This window comes from Misgurnus anguillicaudatus, chromosome 8 (genome assembly GCF_027580225.2).
Source record: "Misgurnus anguillicaudatus chromosome 8, ASM2758022v2, whole genome shotgun sequence".
NCBI classification, from domain to species: Eukaryota; Metazoa; Chordata; class Actinopteri; order Cypriniformes; family Cobitidae; genus Misgurnus; species Misgurnus anguillicaudatus.
The window spans coordinates 40869453-40885964 of NC_073344.2; the positions used below are offsets into that span (position 1 = coordinate 40869453).

Sequence of the window (16512 nt, forward strand, 5' to 3'; positions counted from 1 at the left end):
CATTTCCTGTTAAAACAAAATACGCGCAAAAAGGCGCCTTTTCAAAGCGTCTGGCGTTGCTACGCAACTTAAGCCTGGCGTGCGTGACATTGTGCAGAGGACACACATGAGTAAAAAATAAATCGGAGACTATTGATCATTTGATAGCTGGTAAAGTCAACGCCTGTGGAGATCGCATAAGCATAAAGTTTAAGAATCATGCTTATTATAAGAATCACTATTACTTTTAAAAAATAATGTTATATCCACTCCAGACACTAATGGAAATATAAGCACAGCAGCAATTGCAAATATATATATATATATATATATATATATATATATATATTAGTATTATATCTGTCAGAGACTAAAAAAAGGTTGAGAACCGATCTATTTTTAGACTAAGGAATATTATGGAGCTGTGAAGCTATCACTCTCATAATGTTTTGTCTGAAAATGCAGGAAAATTGAAAAATATCTACATGACTTAGAAGGGGAAACTTTCCAGAGTGCCAATAATAATGTAAGTCCTCCTAAGATAAGTCAGACATTTACAATACAAAGGAAAGTGGGGATTGGTGTATTGTAAATTGATGTGATGAAATGGAAGTTTTATTAGGCAACATTGAATGGTTTCTAATCTTTGGAAAATAAACTAGTCAACTTTATCTACCTTTAAATGGCATGTTCAGTTGTTTCTCTCCTTTGTGTATTTCCTTTTGGCCTGGCTTAGGATGATGTTTTGCACTCACCGATAAGCACTGAAGAATCCACCCCCACAGATACAGGCCTCCAGGTAGATATTATTAGTGTGAATGTTACTAATCTGTTGATATAGGCCTATTGTTTATTTTATAGAAAAAATATATATTGAATTGAATAATGCTAAGTCAGTACAAACAGGTGAAAGTTTTGTTTAAACGTCCTCCAGCTGTCACTAAGGCATTTGGATACTAAGGATTACAGTACCAAAGGGTATTCATTTTAACTTTATAACCTGAAGTATTACTTTTTTAGAATGTGACATACCTCCCCAAAAGAAAAGAACCATCACAAACATCCGACATTAATGTGAGATTTTTTTATTTGAAAAGAATAAACACATAATACTTGAATTTGTATTTCTTAAATAACATTATTTTTCATATTTATTAGTTCATTTTGTCCCCTCATCCAGGTCAGTCTACCAGTGGGGCCAGACCTGGCTACATCCAAACAAATACAGGTACACATGACCTTTTTGTATTTTAGTTATATTTCTATACATTTTTATTCCTATTGCCTATTGACAGTTTATATAATGTAGCTTAAAATCTTTTGTTCTTTTTAGGATGACAGCCCTATTCCACATACACCAGAAACTGTTGAAGAGGGGATCTCATCAGAAGTTGAGGTAAATAAGAAATTTCTCCCTAGACCACAGTACATGTCATTTAGGATTTAATTTTTGTTTACATTGTGTTATGTACATGTGTATAACAATTGTCCCTAAATCTGTGGGGACAAGATCAGGTGGCGTATTACAGAAACGTTCTATCTTAGGTCTACATGTTACAAAAGCAAATCTTAAGTTGATTTAGGATTCTCATCTTATCTCACCAAATCTTATCTTATCTCTAGTTAGGAAATCTTAATCTTAGGAAATCTTAAATTGCTCAATCATGTTCGGCTATCAACTCTTAGGTCTGTTACAAAGCAACCAGCAATGTGTGAGCTGCTGCTAAAGTAAACAAAAGAATTGTCCTTTTTATTTCAATGGGGCAGAAAAATAAATTTTATTACATCATTGTAATCATAGTCTGTGTTTTTTATTATTGTTTTAGCATAAATGCGCTGCACATCATCTGTGAGTTACCATTAAATGTAAACATTTAGCAAATGTTATTTACAAAAATTAGAAAACTATTATTCCTAAGTGTAAACTGTAACACACTTTTATGGTACACACTTATAATCACTCATTCTGATTCTTTCCCATTTGTTACAGAATTCCAACCAATCAAACCATGCCTCTTCTGGACCCTTAAATGACCCTGTCACAGAAACCAGTTGGCTGAACATCCTTGCTTTTTCCCTGAAGCACAATGTAACCGGGGCTTTAATGGAGGACCTGCTGAAGCTGTTAAGGTTGTGTAGTTGTGATGCTGCAAGTATACCACGTAGCAAGTACATGCTAGAGAAGGCATTTGAACATTTTGTAGACAAGTCAGAATACCATCATTATTGTGGTTTTTGCAGCTCTTATATTGGCAAATCAATGTCTAAAGACAGTGAATTAAAATGTCAGATTTGCTCATCAACCCAAACCGTTAGACAAAGTTTAGAGTTGGGTAATTTTTTCATTTATATACCTTTGAAGGATCAGCTTAAGGCTCTTTTGGAAAATGAACCTATCACAAATGATTACACTGAGCAAACCAGAGATGGAATAACAGATATATCTGATGGGAAGTTGTACAAATATCTGAAATCAGTTAGCAATTCTTTCTTTTCCCTGTCATTCAATTGTGACGGAGTACCTGTGTTCCAGTCATCTAAATTTAGCATCTGGCCCTTACTATGCTCTGTTAATGAAGTACCCCCAGAAGGAAGAGACAAAAATGTCATACTATGTGCCTTATGGTTTGGGTCATCTAAACCACTAATGGCTAGCTTCCTCAAACCTTTTGTGGAGGAATGCAAAAGTCTTGGACAAACAGGTCTTCAGTGGCAGGATCCGGTAGAACACACAGTCAAAACAGCAAAGGTCTATGCATTATGTTCCATATGTGATGCTGTTGCACGACCTTTACTGCAAAATTTTAAACAGTTTAATGGTGAGTATGGATGTGTGTACTGTCTTCATACAGGTGTTCAAGTGAGAAAGGGCAACGGGACTGTGCGAGTGTATCCTTGTTTAGAGGAGATGCCAGACCTTAGAGATCATGACACAACTGTGAAAATAGGTGAGATTGCCAAAAGTAATAAACGGACTGTTTTGGGCATTAAAGGGCAATCTCCGATTGTGGACTTGCCCAATTTTGACCTGATCAATGGCATGGTCCCTGATTACATGCATTGTGTGTTGCTGGGGGTTTGCCGGCAAATAGCCACTTTATGGTTTGATTCCAAAAGCTACAGTAAACCATGGTATATTGGTTTAAACACTGCAAGAGTGGATGGAAATCTATTAGCAATTAAGCCTCCAAGCAGTTTTTCCCGGATTCCACGGTCTATTGCTGGCTTTACTTGTGGAGGGTGTGAGCATTTTGCTAGGTTCAGACATTAGTCAACAGGATATTGACCATGCTCATGATGCTCTTGAGATCTATGTTCAATCAGTTCAGTCTTTGTATGGTGAAGATCAGATGACCTACAATATGCATGCACTCCTGCATTTGGCTAAGAGCGTTGAGAATTTGGGTGCTCTCTGGGCCCAGTCTGCTTTCATGTTTGAGAGCTATAATGGCTACTTGCTCAAGCAAGTCAAAAGCAGTAATGCAGTGTCTCAGCAACTCTGCAAAGAGTTGCATGGTCTCGGGCATTACCACACATCGCTAAGGCCTGCTTATCTAATGATGTCTCACCTGAAATGAAATCATTCTACACAGAAATGACCTCCAGTGAACATCATGTAAGGAACTATGCTAGATTTGATAGGGTGACTGCACTTGGAGTGCCAAAGATTGGACCAGTGTCTGAAAATGATATGAATGCATTGCATGCATTGCTAGATGTACCTAGCACAGCTATTGGCAAGTACTATAACAGAGTAGTTGTGAATGGAGAGGTCATTCACAGCCAAACATACACAAAAACAAAGAAAAGAAACAACTCTGTTGTGATATTGAAAGATGGCAGTGTTTTCAAGATTTCATACTTTCTCAGTGTCAGTGATGACCAACATCACCTTTATGCAGTTGGCAAATTTGGAAATTGTGCAGTGCAGAAGCTGGTTAGAGGATGTACTGTCAAAATATCACTGAACTTTATGAGGACTGTTCATTTTCCTACAGGATTTGAAAGAGCAGTTGACAGCAATGACATTATGAGACCATGTGTTTTCATTAATTGTGATCAGTCCGGGCCTGTTGTTTGTGAACAAATCAGAACATATTACTGCAAATAAACAAAGGTGAGTTAAAGGGACATTCCATGTTTTAAAAAAAATATTCTCATTTTCCAGCTCACCTCAAGTTAAACAGTTGATTTTTACAGATTTGGAATCCATTCATCTGATCTGCAGGTCTGGAGCTACCACTTTTAGCATAGCTTAGCACAATCCATTGAATATGATTAGACCATTAGCATCACAATAAAAAATAACCAAAGAGTTTCAATATTTTTCCTATTTAAAACTTGACACTTCTGTAGTTATATCATGTACTAAGACCGACAGAAAATTTAAAGTTGGGATTTTCTAGGCAGATATGTTGAGGACTACACTCTAATTCTGGCGTAATAATCAAGGACTTTGCAGCTGTAACATGGCTGCAGGAGGTGCAATGATATTACGCAGCAGCCGAAAATAGTCCCCTTAGTAACTTTCAATGGCAGGGGACTATTTTCGGGCAGTTCATAATATCAATATGCCAGCTGCAGCCATGTTACAGCTGCAAAGTCCTTGATTATTACGCCAGAATGAGATTATAGTTCCTAGTAGGGGTGGCACGGTTCATGAAAAAAATCCGAACCGTTCGGTTCGCTTGACTTGGTTCGGAGCGCGTGTGTGCCGTACGGTTCAACGGTTCATGGCATGCGCAATGTAACCTCATGCCCTGTATGTGACCCCAGATAGCGTGTTTCCCTTTCCCGAATAGCGCGAAAGAAGAGGTGACTGCTGTGGAGAGTGAGTGCTGCCGGTCATGTTACGTGTAGAAATGTCAAGAGGGAGAGAAATGGAAGTCTGCCCGGAGTTGGAGTATGCCCCAGCGTCGTATAAGTTTGGTGTGTGGAAAATTTTTTTATTTCATGTTACCTATGATGATATAGATATATAGAACTGCAGGCTATGGGTTGAATGTGTTCAAACAGCCACACGCGACGACAGCCTTCTCTCCGCCCATTTATCTAATCTGAGGTAATGAACACTGTTTTACGTCTTTTCGTATTCAGCGCTATTTTTAGCCTTTCATTGATTAAACGAAAGCGGCTGATTTCCGCGTAGTTTCATTTTGCTACTGCGTGAAAGTTGCGCGATCTTATTTCATAAACTGCCCCTTAAAGTAATCAGGACAGAAGTTGTCAAAAGTGGACAAAAGAGACGGATTTAAATATTACAGGTGTAAACGTTATGTTTCTCTCTCGTCCACATATACTCTCTGCAGTAAAAAAGCAGCCTCTCAGTGATAAATCTTAGAGCTACACTGAAGTTGGGATTTTGATTTTGATAAATGCAAGTTATCTTTGTGTGCTAAAAAGGCACATAAGTTCATGTAGATGGCAATACACATTCTCTTTTTTGCCAAATAAATGAAAAGCATGTTGAAATCATCAATGTCTTCCCTCTTGCTGTATCAAAATCTCACCTGGCTTTCCTCAGGGATGTTCCCAATAATGTGCTTAAAGTCAAATTCAGTTTGTGCATGATTACATGATATAACTTTTTTAATACTGTATCCTAAATTATGGATAATTAATACATTAATAAGATAATACATTTCTGGAGTGTTAAAAATTAAAAGAAAAAATAACAACAAGAACCGTACTGAACCGAGAACCGTGACCATAGAACTGTGATACGAACCGAACCAAGGGTTTTGTGAACCGTGCCACCCCTAGTTCCTAGTCATATCGCAACTTTTAATTTTCTGTCGGTCTTAGTACACATATGTAACTACAGACGAGTCAAGTTTTAAATTGGAAAAATATTGAAACTCTTCGGTTATTTTTTAGTGCAGTGCTAATGGACTAATCAGATTTAATGGATTATGCTAAGCTATGCTAAAAGTCATGGTGCCAGACCCAGAGATCAGCTGAATGCATTCAAAAATGGTAAAAATCAAATGTTTAACTCTAGGGGAGCTGGAAAATGAGCTGGAATATTTTTTGAAAAAGTGGAATGTCCCTTTAAATATGTTTTAAGACCACTGATACATTTTTTTCAACATTTTAAATCTAAGTCATAATTTATATGTGACATGTTGTCGGTGATAAACATAAGCATAACTTTTTTGTTTTTATATTTGTATGTTAAGAACAGAAATACTAAACAAAGTACTGTAATAAAGTAAAAAAAAAAGTAGCCTAATAGTGATATAGGGTTTGAAAGGAAAACAATGTTGATGTATGAAATATGCAACTGTATCTTGTAGAATACACTTTAATAAATAATTTGGTATTATTGTATAATTGTGCTTGTCAGTGTAGTTTAAATGATTTGTTTTATCTAAAGTTGAAACTCTACTTTGATTGATAGGCATAGGGCTCTATTTAGGACAATAACTTACAGCCTGTGATTGAAAACATAGTAACAACGATGGATGTTTTTAATAAGTAGTGCTTTAATTTGTGTCTTTCTTTTAAGCTGTTGTCTCAGATGTCAATAAGACTTTATTGTCATGAAACCTGATGTTCTCTGAATTAATGTTAAACTGTGTGGCAAATGTTTTTCTTCTTCTTTTTTATGTTTAACCAAAGCTTTTCACACCTCATGCAGGAGTTGCTAATGCCTATACATGCTGTGTGCTGTTACATACTTTTGTTATTTACATAACTATCTCTCTGTATGTCAGAAAACATTCTTGCAAGAATAAAAACTCAAAGAGAATTCTCTGTGTTGATTTCCACTTCAGCCTCACCTTAAATCTATGGATTTCCACAACAAGCCTTATACTAATTAACTGCACTGTTTTATACATGTCTTAAGAGATATGGTGGACATGCATAAATTAGCATTATTTCCTTATGTTCTTACAGCATGAAAATACATAAGGCTTAAGTTGTATATAGGACATATATGATTGAAAGTACATTAACATTATGCAATTTGTATATGTGATTTTGCAGCATATATGTTCCTTACAGTATTTTGTTGGAACAGATAAGAATCATGGATGTTTTTAGTAAAACTTTTCCATATGGGTGGTATCACAATGTTTAAAATGTCTGAATTAAAAGGATAGGTAAAAAATGTTTCAGCCATCCCATACTGTCTGTAGGCAATTTTGATATCACCGTGACAGTCAATTATATTAATTATTTGACACACATTTTTGCCCATCAGAAATGTGTTGTTTCGACATGTTGTGGTCATGGTGAACCTCTCTGATATCAGTTCGTCATACTGGTGACAGATCAAGTTTGGTACTGGTATAGGGCCTCGGGCATGTTCTTTGCGCAATTTTATGGGCTGGTCACTTGTAACACCACCATTTAATCCCTCGGACAGGCGTCTGATTATTTGGACCAGGGGATTTGAGGGTTTGCGTACAAAACCCTTGAGTTTTTGCAAATAATTTTCGTATGGAAAGGATGATATAACGTCCAGATTGCCAAAATGTTTTGCATCCTGTGCAAGATGGGTCAACCCATGCACATTGTACACTAGCTGATCATTTCCATACAGGCGGGCAAAATGTTCCATAAAAGCATGAAGGAGGCTGTTGGCATATTCGTTGTAATTTCTGGCAAAGAAAGGGGAGACCAACATTGCCATGGCTGTCGACAGCAGCAGGAAATTTGCATATAGATCAGGTCTTAACACCTCACGCAACACCACCGGCCCTGTGTATTCACCTTATTTTTCACGACAACAAGGGCGGCGCCATTTCGCTCATTTTGTCAACGTTCTTCCGGTGCTCAACATATATGAGCAGCTGAGGCAGTGACTGAAGGCGACGCGTTAAGCTTAAAAAGCTCACTCGAGCGCCTTTATGTTTCTTTCTTACCAATTTTAAGCCAACTGAGGAACACCCTTATCCCAAGTAATGGTTCGACTACGATGTTCCGGTAACTTTAAACCACGCCGGGTGTTGAAAAGGTGGCCAGTTTCAGGTAAGCTATCTTAGCTAACTATGTGCTTGTTCGCCTAACGTGAGGTTTGTGAAGTCCGTTCTACAAATACACTTAAGATCAGTAACGTTATTTTATAAAATGCAACTATTTGAATGGTTTTAATTGTCCACCTATATTTTTATATTTACGATAGTACAACGAGATATTATAGTACATTGCATTCTTACAGTAGCCCACGTGATTCCTACAAGTTACTGAGATTTCAGATGCTAGAATGTCAGTTCATTTCTCATTCAGATATTGATAATGACCTATTAAACAACGTATTATTTAACACTGAAGTTAAAGGCTGTGTGTATAATGTTACTGTCTCTTTTTAATGCATCTCTCTCTTACACACTGTTCTGTTTAAGTATGGGTGCCATTTATATATTAATTCTCATGATGCAAGTTTATTTTAAATACTAACATAAAAATGTTTATGGTTATATTGTTTTCACAGATGCATTGATGTGTAGTGATGCAGTGGACAACTGTGAGGATGATACAATCAACATGTTCCTAAACTGTGATGCAGAAACACAATGGGAGGATCCATCCGTCTCTGACCACAACTACACTTTAAAATCACAACTCAACCTGAAGCAACCTACATCTGATATGGGAAAACAATGGTGCGGTTTCCCGGACAGGGCTTATCCTGGTCCCAAGCTAAAATGCATATTTGAGCTACAATAATTTAAAAACACCTTTTACTGACATACCTCAACATATATGAGTGCCATTGTTTTGTCACAAGATGCGCACCAGTCTTGTTTTTTTGTAGGGTTTGTTTGTAAAAACTAAAATGTCCTAATATAATTAAATCCTAATCCTGTAAACCCTGTCCGAGAAACTGCTTCAATGTGTTGAGCTGGCACAAATGTACAAATCTCTACTGAGAAACAACCATCTTTGGTTCAGCTTTACACAGGGTTGATATTGCATCCATTACACAGTCGCCAAGCACTTTACCAGTACATACACCAACAGCTTCCAGATAAACACTTGGGATCAGCTCCTGATGACTCCGATAAAGCTGTGTCTTAATTTATTGCAGGGTGGTCTTGCTTTACCTGTTGTAAAGTTACATTAAACCTTCATATGTGATCAGATGTCATGCAGTGATATTAAACATTTACAGTGTGATCAGATGTTGTGCAATTATATTAAACCTTTACAATGTGATCAGATGTTGTGCATTTATATTAAATCTTTACAATGTGATCAGATGTTACATGTCATGCAGTTATATTAAACATTTACTATGTGATCAGATGTAACCTGCCATGCAGTTATATAAACCTTTACAGTGTGATCAGATATTTTCTGTAAGGAATTTCTTAAACCATATGTGAGCTTTGTAGATTCCACTTAAAAGGATTTAAGTCTCCTGATTTGAAGGAATAAGTGTTGGCAAGTTTGCAAATGAATTCTATCATGGTACCACATAAAAACGAAATAGTTATTGGACTGGCTAAGGTGCACATTTGCTATAAAAAAAGACGAAATCACTGTGTAAATATTGGTGGACATACTTTTAATAATTTTCAATGCTGCTCCATCAACTCCTGACAGGACGAGGTAATTAAATATGCCAGGTTACTTGCCGCGGCCGCTTCATATAGTATAACCACGAGACGATTGATGGGACAATATAAGACTATCCGAGCGTCGTATGAAGTTTTAACCGTGCTCCTTATTTAAAACATTTACAGCAGTAGCGATATTTGTCATTTCGCTAAAGTTATAGTGAACTACAAACAATCTTCTAACCATCAAACTAACCACCGAATGCACTGTGCCATATTAGCAGCGGAAGTCGGTTGACAAAATGCGGAAGAGCGAAGAATTAAAAAGGGGCGTGGCGGAATAAGGTGAATAAGAGAAACTGACGGAACTCCGTCGCCTTCCACCTATCCACTTCATTCAATGCTCTTGGCCTTCTAGCAAATTCCGAAGGAATGTGGGGTCTTAAGCTTAGAAGATTTCTGGATATTCTGTCCACGTCTTTCCCTGGTACACGGACAGTCAGAGGACCTTTCATCCACAGAAAGATAAGGCGCCTTACCACCCCCAAGCACACCAGGTGCATGTAGTCCAGTGGGACTTGGGACACCAAACCAAAATGTACATTTGTGAAGGCATGAGGACCTTGGTGGTGTTCCTCATCCTCCTGCCTTGCAAATGCCTCATCAGACCGTGTTTGGCTATTCATGAGGGGGTATGTCATGCGGTGGTTCAGGTACACCCCACTCTGAATACACTTGTCACAGCCATAGTAACCGTTAACTCATTCACCGCCAGCCTTTTTGAGAAAAGTTGCCCACCTGCATTTTTGTGATTTTAACAAAATTTTCACAAAATTCCTTGCAGGAAATTTTTTTTTCTATAAATATATAAACATACAAATTATATCAAATTAAAGAACACACCCTCTGCTTTCAAACAAGCAATAAACAAACAAACAAACAAACAAAATGGGGAAAAAACGTTTCATTATATATTTACTTTTTCTACTTAATTTAACCACTGAAATATGGATATTTCTCTTCAAAAATACAACATTTTGAGCAAAAAGCTTAAAAAAATTGCGTTTTTGTTAAGAAATTTATGTTAGAGATCAGACTCAGAATGACTATCAAACATAAAGAGAGTTAAAATAAAACGTTATATTTTTTTAACTTCCGTTTTTGATAAATTCGTTTTGGATACAAGCGGTATTACACTTTCACTTTGAAATTCGTCCAGAAAGGCATACTTATTAGTTAAATATGAACTCATAAATGACGAGATAACTCGTCAATGGCGGTGAATGAGTTAAAAGACTTGGTGACTTTCACAAAGGATTTTGCCGGTGCGTCACAGATCATCGAATGAACTTTTAAAGTGAGCCTTTTCCCCTCAAATGTAAACCCCTCCTGTAATTGTGAGAGTTCATTTGCCAAATCTGTGAGATACATTTTTGATGAGTCAGGTTTCTTTATACCCGAGTACATCCCGATGACTACAGGTTCTTTCATGGGTACTCCAACCAATCTACCTAAAATGGGCCACAACTGAAGACCTGAACTTTTAAAAAGTGGCAGGCCATCAACTGACATTTGAAGATATAAACAACATCAATCGACAAGCTTGTCTTTCCACTGGGAAAGGGTATGTTTTAACGCCTCAATAATGCCAATGTAGTGGTATAGGCCACCGCAGAGCTCCCTAACAGAATAATCTCTTCTTGTGTTAAGAAGAGTTCGTGCATCTTTTGGCAAGTCACAGTGGTGGATCGTTAATATTGCCAGGAGAGCCGAAAGTGCAATATGAGAAATACCATATGTTAATGCCCAGTTGGAAAGGCGATTTCTGAGATTTTCTGGTTCCTCCTGGTCAGATTTTTCTTCTACATCACTATCATCTTGATAATAAGATATATCCTCTGGGTCAGACACAACAGCTGCCATTGGATCTAATCCAAGATTTTCATCTATGATTTCATTTTCAGGTTCTGCAACATCATCTGTATCTGGGACATAACCAATATCTCTGGAAGGAAGTGTGGCTGCAGGTGTTTCCTGACCGATATCAATTAACCTTCTATTAAGGTCCACCCTGGCTCTCCTCCTCAAAGCTGAACTGGAAACAGGTGTCTTGCGTCTATTCATTTTTTTACATTTAGGTAACTCTCTCAACTGTAAAGTAAATAATGAAGTTTGGAATGGAATAGAATGAAAATCTGAGTATTATACCTTCGTCTCAACAGTTTGCATCATGTTTTCAGCATCTGGAAAAAGAAATGGAAAGTATGTTGTAAGTTGTTGTTGTCTTAATTTTATTTATTATGTGACTGAAAAAGTTGTCTGGTTTATCAAAAATAAAGATTTGTTAACAAGTATAAAATTATTTACTATCCCTCTATCCCTCAATCTATCCCTCTATCTATCCCTCTATCTATCTACAGTATCTATCTATCTATCTATCTATATATCTATCTATCTATCTATCTATCACTGACTCAGGAGACTCACTTTTGTTTACAAGAAAATGAAAGTAAAATACAAATTTTACCAACAAAATTGTAATTGTAAGGTTGAAATTGTAATTGGGTAGGTTACATGAGAAGAATAGTGGTTATGGTCTTTGTTCAGTGTAAGGTTGGAGGCATATACATTCAGATGTATTTCTAAATTATGTAGGCTAATGTCCCTGCCACTTTCTATCAGTTCTACCATATATTTTGTCTTCCTTTTCTTTAATGAATGTATATTAGGGCTGTTCCGAATAGCCTTTTTTCAGCTTCAATTTTTTTTTTCGTGCAATATGGACATGTGACACGTTTAGACTTAATAAACTTTTAATAAACTACAGAACAGTTTTTAACGCGTCCTGCGAGAACAGCTTTAGTGAAACAAAACACAAGAGCAATACTTTTAATAAGCTAGCCTAACATTTTTTCTAATAAACAAACACTACCGTATCAGAAATTAGCAGCACAGTAATTACTGACAACGTAAAGGACAGGCCATTTAAATAAAACGAAAATAAATGAACGCAGTTCAACAAACTGTAATAAAGAAAACGGTAGCATACTTTCAAAATCAAGTTTATTTACTAACACTTACCCAATCCAATATTTTTTCCATCAGTAGAACAATAAAGAAGATATTTTGCAGAAACCCCAAAGCTCCGTCATGCAATTAAGTCAACGGATCCACCACTTTGAGAGTTAAAGCATATCCAATACAAAAGTAATCCCCCATAACTCCATGTGACATATTGACGTCTTGTAAAGCAAATCAATCAGTTTTTGCAAGAAACTGAACGTTATTTACAACACTATTAGCGTTAATGCCGAAGTAGGAAGCGCGCTACGTTCGAGGCAATCGTCTTCTTCTACTGGTGGCGTTTGGTGGCTGTTGGCTATGGCTGTTGGCCTCTCTGCGCAACCTATAGAGTAGAGCAGGAGCGTGAAGCGCACTTCCTGCTTGTTAAAAGCTCCGCATTTATGTTGTAAAAAATAATATATATATGATTTAAGTAATGATACTTTGGCCATGAATTTAAAAAAATCATAATCACAATTAGTCCAGGCAAAGTAGGATTTTACAACAGACTAATTGTGAAATATGTTAATTTATAATCAATCCGAAATGTGTGCCAATAAGGCAATGCAACACACCCCAATGGGGCTATTTTTTCCTTTCCTCTTATCAAAATTAAACTTTACACAATGAAAGTTTTTTTGTATTACAAGTTTCTTTGAAAATTAATTGTAATATGCAAATATGGGTTTGTTGTTGCTGGCCTTATGGCACACACAGCTAAAGCTAAAATAAGGTGACCAGAGGTAAAAAAAAAAACGGAGACATTTTTAGTTGACTGTCAATCTGACTGAAATAAATACAAGTTTTATCTTAAAAAAACAGTGACATAGGTAGTTATTTCTGTATTTTCCCGGAGGCAACCAAAAACGGGGACTGTTCCCTGATACCAGGGACGTCTGGACATCCAAGCTAAGACTAACTTACCTTTTAAAATGCAGCACATTAGCGCAAATATACAAAATATAAAAAGTTGATTCGGTTATCCTATAATTTGGTCTATTCTGTGCTACACTCATAGGCTATTAGCGCTAACGTTAGCAGATGCGGCTTTAACATAACGTACTCGTGGTGCACAAATAACAGTCTGTAACTATCTACAAAACAAACACCATTTCAATTGTACGTTTAAGTAAGTAGATAGTAAATTAGAATAAACGCATATAAATAGATGTACATAATAAACACATGGAATAAACACATAAAAACTTACGTGTGGTAGCGTAGCTGGTCAGATCATTCTGCGTTGACAGTTGGTTTGATGATTATTTTTTTTTTTTGACGCTTCTGGCTGAAGTCCGTAGTACGGATGTGAACCGTATCTGCAAGACGACAGTCAAGCGAGACCCAACGTTCACTTGGCGCTGTCGTAAAACGAACCTAAAACTGAGCTCAAACGGACCTGTACTGTAATTAATTATCCACCTTATTCCTAGGGGCGCTGCTGTAGAAATTAATGTGGGTGAAACTTCCGGTTAGAAGTAAGATAGTTAAATTAATCCCAGTGGCTATGGTGCGTGGCTAACCGTTATAAGTAGTTATTTTCTTAAGTAAGTCTTTCTGGATTAAAAAAGAGCTGCAATTTCACAAATACTGTTTTATTATGTTTTTATTATTTTGTGTTTTATTATTGCATGATGACGTTGCGGAGCTCTGGTACCGGTTGCGTTTTTTTCAGGAGGACACATCTTTGTAGTGCTTGTCCGGGAAAGTTAAAGGCAACAGTTAGTTTGACTGCCTCTGTAAATCTTAAAATGTAAAGCAGCACAGATTGCAGGCAGTATGTTTACAGTACACAGTTTTTTGAGTGTAGAAAAAACGATGTTGAATTTTGATATAGAGAAAACAGTTTCATTGTTATTATTTTATTTATTAATCAACCTACTAATTTTTGTGTAAAAATAATATGATGCTGCCATCTTTCTAAAGTCATTTTTACACCCTTGTAAATTGGCTCCTAATCTCAGATTTAAAAACAATTGACCCCCTGTACAAAATAGTGGATTATTCAGAAAATCTATGACATTTAATGTTTTGACTTTAATCACTATTTATGTTTTTGTCTTTCTTCAGAAAAAAAATGTTAAAGGGATAGTTCACCCAAAAATGAAAATTCTGGCATTATTTACTCGCCCTCTTGTTGTTACAAACCTGCATAAATGTCTTTGCTCTAATGAACTCAAAGGAAGATATTTTGAGAAATATTTGTAACCAAACTGTCCGTGGACCCCATTGACTTCCATAGTGGGAAAAAATAATACTATGGAAGTCAATGGGGTCCACAAACAGTTTGGTTACAAACATTTCTCAAAATATCTTCCTTTGTGTTCATCAGAAAAAAATTTTTTTACAGGTTTGTAATAACATGAGGGTGAGTAGATGACAGAATTTTCATTTTTGGGTGAACTTTCCCTTTTACAAAATAAAAAAATTTGAGCCAGGGTAGTTTCTAAAATTTGGTTAATTTGATACAGAATGACCCTTCTCAGAAACTAAAGCTAAAATGCATATAAAAACTGAATGTTTTAGCACCACCATCCAATATTGATGAATTGATAATATCTGTAAGGTCCTTATAACTGTAAACTGTATTACCCTCAGATAAGCTTGATGGGTCAGAAGAGATGGATCGAGATGAGGAGCCATGCTCTACATGTAAGTCCTCCTGTGATGCCCAAACATAGTGGTCAGACCCAAAGATGGAGGACTACACCTATTCAAAAGGGCCAACCATCATCTGCAGAGCGAGCACTACACAATCCCCATAATTATCATGCCCTGTTGCAGTATTTTGAAGAGTTATGCAGACTCTCTCTTGTATACAGGGATTCCACTCATTGCATTTCACACCCTTGTAACCTGCCCACAAACATTTGATCCTACTTCTTTATCCATGCCTGCTGTGGACCAAATCCTAATGACCTTAATGAAACTAAGCCTTCCTTGTGCCTGCATTCCACTTCCTCTGCACATGATATCCCTGTCTGACTGCATTCTCAACCTACATTAGAAAATGTTTTGAAGTTCCTGTTGTTATTATTTTGTCTCTGTGAATATGAGTATGAATATGAACAGAAAATGAGTTCTCCAATGGTCTTCAGAGACTTTAACTATTGTTTTATTTTAAAGCTACATGTGTGTTTGTTTTACATGTAAATGTTTTGCAACGTGCTTGTGCATCTGACTTTAAAATAAACAAAGGAGGAGATGACGAGCGAGATGCGACAGGTGACGAGAGCGCAAAACCGCCTTAACGGTAAATAACGCAACAGTCGCAATGTTCTCGGTGTCAGCTAATACATCCTTCCCTCGCATCTCCATAGCGGAGCGTACAAGTCCCAGATATACAGCGCACTGCTCGCGGCAGTAGGGGTGCTATGCACACCCCTGAGACTGCAAGCCCGTCATACGTGGCTGATCATCCCGTGCTGAGGGCATCGCATGATACAGAATCCCAGGAGACCCCTCAGGGGCATATCTTGCTATCAGAAATGCTGGGTCTACTACGGGGTAAAATTGAAATGACACGCAGGTGTAATGTTTACACGGTGTATGCCGGTGCGCCACGCTCTCCTCGAGACTCGATCGTAAAGCCAACGCTGAAGCGGTCTCATATGAAGCAGCTCGAGCAGTGTCACAGCCGCAGCTGCTGCCATATGTCCAGGAGCTTCTGAAATTGTTTCAGAGGGACCGCGTACTTCCCTCGAATTAAACCGAGGCAAGTCAGAACTGACTGGTTGCGCGCTCTTGAAAAACACGCCAATAAGTCGATCGAGTCTATTTCCATACTGAGAAAAGGATCCTCTGCACGGGGCAAAGTACTCTTTCCCAATTGACCTGAAGACTTAAACGAGCGAGATGCCGAAGCATTAACTCTCTGTGTTCGCACACGTCTGCCAAGAACGGGCTATTATAAGTCGATGTAAATATAAGCAGAATGCGAACAATGCTCTCTCTCTGAGAT

The 16512-nt window shown here is 37.3% G+C and overlaps 1 protein-coding gene and 2 long non-coding RNA genes across 3 annotated transcripts in view; all 3 read left to right on the plus strand.

Moving 5' to 3' along the window:
- LOC129414396 (uncharacterized) overlaps positions 1-16202 on the plus strand; it is a 58341-nt gene extending 42139 nt beyond the window's left edge. The window contains exons 4-6 of the long non-coding RNA XR_008634368.2: positions 11453-11593; positions 11711-11757; positions 15150-16202. This is a non-coding gene — a long non-coding RNA (uncharacterized lncRNA). The remainder of the gene's footprint in view (positions 1-11452; positions 11594-11710; positions 11758-15149) is intronic.
- On the plus strand, positions 442-3557 carry LOC129437543 (uncharacterized). Its single transcript, XM_073870953.1, has 7 exons — positions 442-505; positions 716-778; positions 1000-1053; positions 1160-1207; positions 1313-1375; positions 1970-3041; positions 3304-3557. The coding sequence occupies exons 6-7, from the start codon at positions 2084-2086 to the stop codon at positions 3555-3557; spliced, it is 1212 nt and encodes a 403-aa protein (XP_073727054.1). The 5' UTR covers positions 442-505; positions 716-778; positions 1000-1053; positions 1160-1207; positions 1313-1375; positions 1970-2083.
- Positions 7775-9144, plus strand: LOC141365912 (uncharacterized). Its single transcript, XR_012370865.1, has 2 exons — positions 7775-7956; positions 8420-9144. It is a non-coding gene; the product is annotated as an uncharacterized lncRNA (long non-coding RNA).
- Positions 16203-16512: the final 310 nt, after the last annotated feature.

Excerpts from the sequence above, each read along its gene's own strand:
- LOC129437543 (XM_073870953.1), top strand. The coding sequence starts at position 2,084 with ATGGAGGACCTGCTGAAGCTGTTAAGGTTGTGTAGTTGTGATGCTGCA. Across the intron at positions 3,042-3,303 it reads GGTCCCTGATTACATGCATT|TTCAGTCTTTGTATGGTGAA; the intron begins GTGTGTTGCTGG and ends ATGTTCAATCAG.